Source organism: Neomonachus schauinslandi, chromosome 6 (assembly GCF_002201575.2).
Source record: "Neomonachus schauinslandi chromosome 6, ASM220157v2, whole genome shotgun sequence".
Lineage (NCBI taxonomy): Eukaryota > Metazoa > Chordata > Mammalia > Carnivora > Phocidae > Neomonachus > Neomonachus schauinslandi.
In genome coordinates, this window is record NC_058408.1 from 115,306,281 (window position 1) to 115,313,729 (window position 7,449).

At 39.7% G+C, this 7,449-nt stretch overlaps 1 protein-coding gene across 1 annotated transcript in view; it reads left to right on the forward strand.

The window, feature by feature from the left end:
- The window catches only part of LOC110589213 (mitochondrial import inner membrane translocase subunit Tim23), a 29,882-nt gene extending 22,464 nt beyond the window's left edge, over nt 1–7,418 (forward strand). Inside the window, exon 7 of the mRNA XM_021699701.2 lies at nt 6,603–7,418. Coding sequence (XP_021555376.1) covers nt 6,603–6,718 — 116 coding nt within the window. The 3' untranslated portion in view covers nt 6,719–7,418. The remainder of the gene's footprint in view (nt 1–6,602) is intronic.
- The last annotated feature ends 31 nt before the right edge of the window (nt 7,419–7,449 follow it).

The following is a 7,449-nucleotide window of genomic DNA, read 5'->3' on the forward strand; positions in this document are numbered from 1 at the left end:
CGATACACAAATACATTTCTTCATATTAAGCAAATTTCATCAGAGTTATTGTTAAAAGGTACTGTTTATCAATTAATGCCAGGCCTTCGAAATCAAACTCTTTGGGCTAAAAGGACTTTCTTGATGACTGCTTTATTTCTATTACTGGCAGCAGTATTCCTCTGGTAAAGTTAAAATACACATAACATATATAACAGGCGAAGGGCTAGCTGCTATAATATATAAAACATTTTGACAGATCACTTAACACCAACAATCCAATAAAAAATGGAATAGGATTGACAGTGCTTCAGGGAAAAATACAAATCACCACTAAACAGTAGAAGCCATTCAATCTCACAAGCAACCAGGACAAAGCAAAAGAAAACATTAAGATTATATTTTTCACCAACTGTCTTTAACAAAGTGATGATAGGTAAGTGATGGTTACCAGAGCCGGGTGGGTGGAGGAATGGGTGAAATAGGTAAATAGATGACGGGGAGTAAGCAGTGTACTTGTGATGAGCACCAGGTGATCAAAACTTAAAGAAAATACAATAAAAAAAAATAAAGTTAAAAAAAAAGTGATGGTAGGTGATACTTAATATTGGCAAAGGTAAGCAAGCAACTGGAATTAGTTAGTAGTGTTTTCAATATGTAGATCCTTCGCTCTGGTAATCTTTTAGCAATTTATCCTACAGCAAACTAAGGCATACGCACAAAACTGTATATACCAACATGTTTAAGACTGGCTTCAAAAGACGGGATGTTTGAACGGAGACAGATGAGGGAGCATGTAAGGTGGAAGTCTGCAAGGAGTGATTTAGGTAAAGGCTAACAGAACAAAGACCCTAAAGTGGGGGTTAAAAGGCAGTGGGGGAGGGGGAAGTAGTAGAATCTGGAGACATAAAAGTGGCAAGGGACCAAATCATAAAGAAGATGGAGCTTCATAGGCCACTGCAAAGAATTTGACTTCACTGAGCTTTAATTCTTACATTCTAAATACTAACTTTCCATTTACTTACAAGCCTTAAATTGTTTATCACAGCTATCAGAGAGGTAAGCTTTCACTGTTGTTTTGGGTACAGAGTTTACACAGAAGATGTTAGTTAAGTCAGGGTTTACAAATCCTGTAAAACTTCCCTACGATTCTCAAAGGGGTCTGGGCCACCATACTACCACAGAAAAGCAACCACCAAAATGCCTAAATCTGGTGGGGAAAAAAAGAGTCCTAAAAGGACAGTCATGTGGGGAGTCAGAAATGGCTGAGATAATGTAATGAGTGTCGTCTTGCGTGGCAGAACTGGGATTGCTGGGAGGGGGCCTGTGGGGCGGCCGTGAGGGAAGCCTGAAAACCAGCTGCTCTGCTGCCAAGAGCCACACACCCTGCTTCCACCCTGACAGAGAAAGCAGAGGGAAAACAGCCTCTGTTGTAGTGCTCGGTCACCCTTGACTTCCACCTTCCTTTCCTCATCCCCTCATTTCATCATCCGGGAGAGTCACCAGCCATCACCTGAGTTGCCTTTTCTCACAAGCCTGAACTTCTGTAACAGTAGTTTTCATTGACCATTTTGACTTTAGGCTTCTCTTTTCAATCTGTCTTATCTATTCACTATTTCTGGCTTAATCTTCCTCAAGTATGTTTCTAATCCTAGTCCTCCCTCTCCAAAAACCTTTGATGGTGACATACTGCTATTCAACTTCAGTTTCTCGTCCCAGCCTTCCATGATCAAATCCTAGCCTATGTTTTCAGACTTTTCCCACACCTTCCTTATATATATCATATGACCAAACACATAAATTTGAAATCCAGTCCATACATAAGATGCAGCTCAACTGTTATTACCCCTTTCGATAGATTTCTTTCTCTTTCTTTTTTTAATCTATCCTGGAGGCAGTTTAGTGTGGTGAAAAGACAAAGGGCTTTGGGGTCAGACGGGGTTTGACTTGACTGGCACTAGATCCCTAAACCGCTGCATGCGGAGAGGAACTTGGCTGAATTTCAGATTTTCTGTTACACAAAGGCAACCTATATTTTCCCTTCACAGACTTGTAAATGAGATAACCTATATAAAGTAAGTGACTTACATCCCGCCATAAGCACATTTTATACAATTCTTACAAGGCTTAACACAGTTTTCCTCATAGGAAGTCAGTAGATAAAATTTAAGATTGAAAAATCAAGAAATAGCAAGGTAGTTGTGTTCTTTAGAAACATGAGGGTAACTCTGGAAAACAGTATGGAAAGTCCTCAGAAAGTTGAAAATAGAGCTACCATACGATCCAGCAATTACACTACTGGGTATTTACCCCAGATACAAATGTAGGGATCCGAAGGGGTATGTGCACCCCAATGTTTATAGCAGCAATGTCCACAATAGCCAAACTGTGGAAAGAGCCAAGATGTCCATCGACAGATGAATGGATAAAGAAGATGTGGTCTATATATACAATGGAATATTATGCAACCATCAAAAGGAATGAGATCTTGCCATTTGCAACGATGTGGATGGAACTGGAGGGTGTTATGCTGAGCAAAAGAAGTCAGTCAGAGAAAGACATGTATCATATGACCTCACTGATATGAGGAATTCTTAATCTCAGGAAGCAAACTGAGGGTTGCTGGAGTGGGGGGTGGGGTGGGAGGGATGGGGTGGCTGGGTGACAGACACTGGGGAGGGTATGTGCTATGGTGGGTGCTGTGAATTGTGCAAGACTGTTGAATCTCAGATCTGTACCTCTGAAACAAATAATGCAATATATGTTAAGAAAAAAAAAAGAAGATAGCAGGAGGGGAAGAATGAAGGGGGGGGAAATCGGAGGGGGAGACGAACCATGAGAGATGATGGACTCTGAAAAACAAACAGGGTTCTAGAGGGGAAGGGGTGGGGGCATGGGTTAGCCTGGTGATGGGTATTAAAGAGGGCACGTTCTGCATGGAGCACTGGGTGTTATGCACAAACAATCATGGAACACTACATCAAAAACTAATGATGGAATGTATGGGGATTAACATAACAATAAAAAAATTAAAAAAAAAAAAGAACCAGGGTAAAGAGCAAAGAATGAAAGTAGTAGCCTTTGGGAACTAGGAATGAGGATTAAGATGGTGCATGTGCCACATTGTGCATCACTAAAATCTTTTAGTACTATCTTGACTTTTATTCATGTGGACTACTTTAATAAAATAAAGTGAGCAAAGACCCTGTGTATCAACATAATAAAAATTAGGCATTATATTGGAAGGGGAGTGGGGAGTTAACTGTTTAATGGGTACATAGTTTCAGTTTTGCAACATGAAATTCTCTGGAGATGAATGGGGGTGACGGTAGCACGATGCCAGTATACTTACTGCTATTGAACTGTACAGTTAAAAATGGTCAATTTTATGTGTCTTTTACCTCAATTTTTAAAATAAATTTAACAAAATTTTAAAGTTAAATAGTGCAAAAAATTTGGGATAGTATTCTGCAGTAGCCATGTGAGTGTGTAGGTAAGGTTGTGGGGGCCAACAACTTCTGTTGGCCAGATGCCTATCTGTTCACTGCCTGGAGGCTGAGAATGTGTTTTATATTTTTAAATACAATTGACCCTTGAACAGTGTGAGGTTGAACTGCACGGGTCAACTTATACATGATTTTTCTTAAATCAGTACAGTACTGTTATTTTCTCTTACGATTTTCTTAGTAATCTTTTCTCTAGTTTGCTTTGTTGTAAGAATGCAATACATAATACATACAATGTACAAAATATGTGTTCATCAACTGTATGTTTCAGTAAGGCCTCCAGTCAGTAGTAGGCTATTAGTAGTTTCTGGAGAGTTAGAAGTTGCATGTGGATTTTTGACTGCAGGGGACGGGGGTGGGGGGGTGGGGGGTGACCCACGCATTGTTCAAGGGTCGACTGTAGTTACATTTTAAGTGTTTGTGTAAATATCTACAGAATAGCCTTTGGGCCCTGAAAGCCTAAGATACTTACTTTCTGACCACTTAAAGAAAAATTTGCTGGTCCCAGCTCTAAAGTAATTGTCAGTTCAATGTGTTAACTCTGCACTATCAAGCTCTATATCCCACAAACAAGGTACTTTAATATTCTGGGCCTCATTTTCCTATGTTTAGAAAAGAGATCATAATTGCCCTTTCTGGAAGAGTTGTGTAAGGACCAAAAGATAGAAGGTAAAACTGAAACACACATCTTGTGTTTGTTTTCCTTTATAGAGACTGACCGTTGGTCTTATTTGGTTATTGTGTTCAAAGCAAGAATATTTGCTAATCAAACTTCCTGTGCTTAGTTGGGCATAAATTGGTTACAGAAAGCCTAAAGCCAAGGCTTTCAAACTTTTAACACCACCATTTGGGAAATGCTGGAATTAATGGAAAGTTAAAACTAAAACGTGGCTCGGTATGTGATAAGAGGCTACACTTGGATCAGGATTAGCTGTGCTTAGTAAATCAAACGCTGCCTACGTTTAGTGTCTGTTTGCTGGAAATAACTTTTCTAGCCTTCAAAGAAGAATTTGTTTCATTTTGGTCAAAGTAGAAAGCTTTCTAGGGGATAAATGGTTCTCAAGGGACACTTAATATACCACTGGTGTCCCAAAGATCTTAGTCTTACAGTTCCCAGTTTCATTATGTTACCCCTCTTGCCCCTGCCCAGGAAGACTTGTTATTTGATAGCTGAGAACTAATGTGGAAGTCCTTCAAAAAAGGCTGAGTAGAAGCTGCGTTCTTGGGAACCTCAAAGCTAAAGGGCCAACTGGAAGGAACAGTTTGCAGCTATTTCCAAGCCAGTAGGCAGAGTTCAGAGCCCTGTGAATCTGATATCGACTAAAGGTCCGGGGGAGTTAGTCTGAAGTTGCATGTTTGGTCCCAGGAAAACATCTGCAAACCTAGTATGCTTTCAGTTACCTGCCCTCCATCATTTTTCTGCTGATAAATAGCAGTGAGACCACCTTTGTTTTGTGTTGACTCAGAATAATGTTTGTAATCTGCTTGAAAGAATCCTCATTACACTCAAAGTGTGTGAGTAGCATTTATTCTCCTGTGCTTCATAGTTCTGTTCTTTTTTTTTTTCCATTTTAGTAATTTGGTCTAATTATAGTTCACCTTCAGTCCCTAGAACTTTTTGTTGACTTGCTAGTCAAAGACATGAGGTAGATCATTATTAAATTGGGCAGATTGTTTTAAGTTAGCAGGTTAAGTGTACATTTTTCAACCGCATTGAATACAGTTGCCAAGTTAACTGCCATACTCAGTCTAAATATAGCAAGATGATATAAAGAGATGTGGCTTCAAGGGGGGATCTCCCATTGAATTTTTGTGTTTCTGATGTCCCTCCCACCTATTTGACAGCTGTTTATAGATGATGCCTGCAGTTTGTTTCAGTCTGTCTGAGAGAGATAATTAGGGCACTTCAAGGTGGAAACCTACGCAGGTCAGCTATCAGACATCTTCAGACCAGAGAGGCTCCTGGAGGGGGTGGCCTTTTAATCTATCAGCTGAAGCCATCTGGCAGGACGTTCATTGCAGAAGTGGTTAGTCTGAAGTGTTCTAACTTGGCAGTGTCACTGAATTTCACAGAATTTACTGGCTCATAGCCAGAGGGCCTCTAGTAAGGTCATCACTGGACCACAGCTCCATTCAACCTTTGCCTTCCTAACACATGACTTGGAATGAATACTCCATAGGTACAGTATAGGCTACCTGACGTTTATGGTATCTACTTGTTTGTGAAACCGTAAGAGAACATCAAGTTATTTCTTAAAAGCTTATTTGGGTACCCCCTAGTCCTCTTGTTAGACTCAGGGATGGTTTTCAGGCAACTAATTAAAACATTTTTGTTTTTACATTTCAAGTGAAATATATCATTTTTGTTTTTACATTTCACGTGAAATACATATTGCTAATTTTTTTTCACATGAAAAACTATTTTGTTAAGCAAAAATAGTTCAAAGTCTAATCCTTCTTTTCAGTGAGTATGATGATGCTAAGTGCCTCCTTGCTCAGTTGTCGAAGATCGTCTGGTATGTCATAGTAGGAGTGGCAGTGGTGGAGGCGTGTGGTCCTTTGTTGGCACCTGACTCAAAGCCTGATATAGCCATCTTATCACCACTACTTCTTGAGTCTTCAGAGTTAATAGAGGACCTGTCCAGAGTCCAAAGTTTAATATTGTTTCCAAAGAGGGTGTCACGTTGTTTATATTATAGCTTTAAATCAGTTGTCAGTGCCTGTGAGGTTCTAGGACTAGCAGGAAATTATTGATCTGTTTGGGACTTCAATAATATGCATCAGATCTTGTCTGGAGTGTTATAGGAACAAATGAGATTGAGAAAAATCAAATTATTAATGCTCATGATCTTAGCTATAAATTATGAAATTAAAAGTGAGGGGAAAAGGTTGTGAATAATACATATACCGTATTCTTAAACAAGTGATGTGAGGGAATTTCTGTCTTGAACCAGTCTTGGTTTCTTATATTACTTTTAGGACTGTTATTCTCCTGTTTGAGGTGGAATATTTATAAACATGAATTGTGTGTCTCAACTTCATGATAACATTTCTTAATCCATTGATGCCAGGACACTATGCAATACAAGGCTGTTTTTTCCCCCTTCTCTTTTCCAGGTGGCCTTCGAGGGGTAGCACGAGGTGGTCTAGCAGGACTGACGCTTACCAGCCTCTATGCACTATATAATAACTGGGAGCACATGAAAGGCTCCTTACTCCAACAGTCACTCTGAGGATTTTGCCACCTTAGGAGTGGGGGACACTTTAGTAGTCGTCCACATCAATTTGTAGGTCACTCTGGAATTACTCTTTTTTCCTACAGTTAGTTTGAAAAATTGGAGATTCCAGTTTGCTGTGGTGAAGATCCTGGATGGTTGACCAGGACTGGCATTCCTTCTAGCCCGAGTTGAAGCCAGAACACTCTGGTGGCTGAGTAATGTGGTTCTCCTCTACCCCCTGAGCTGGAAAACTACTTACTCACAGAATTCAGGTCATGATTGTTGTCAATACGGTATCAACACATTTGTTTATTTAATGATCTGAAACTGTAACATTGCCTTGTATTCCCAATAAAAAGGTGAAAATAGAACCAAAGTGTAAACATAGCGGGCGTCTCCATTTAAAAGCATTTTTCTGGGTATAAAGTGAAAGTTACTCTTAGCATTTTTGTCTGCCCCAACTGGGCCAACATGTTTTCTTGGTTGTGTTGAAATGAAGGGCTACTTGGCACCACTAACAGCCAGGTTACAATTTTTCTTCAATAGAGTTGACACTAAACAACCTCAAGATACTAGAGATTAACCATTATGCCATTAGAGTACTGTGTTAGAATACTCTGTCCAACGATCATGCTTAACTCTCTACTCATTAACTCACCTCCTTATGGAGGATAATTAGAAACATAATTAGAGGAAAGAAACGAGCTACAAGGGTTTAAGGAAGTCTTGGGAAAGCTAAAGAAGGT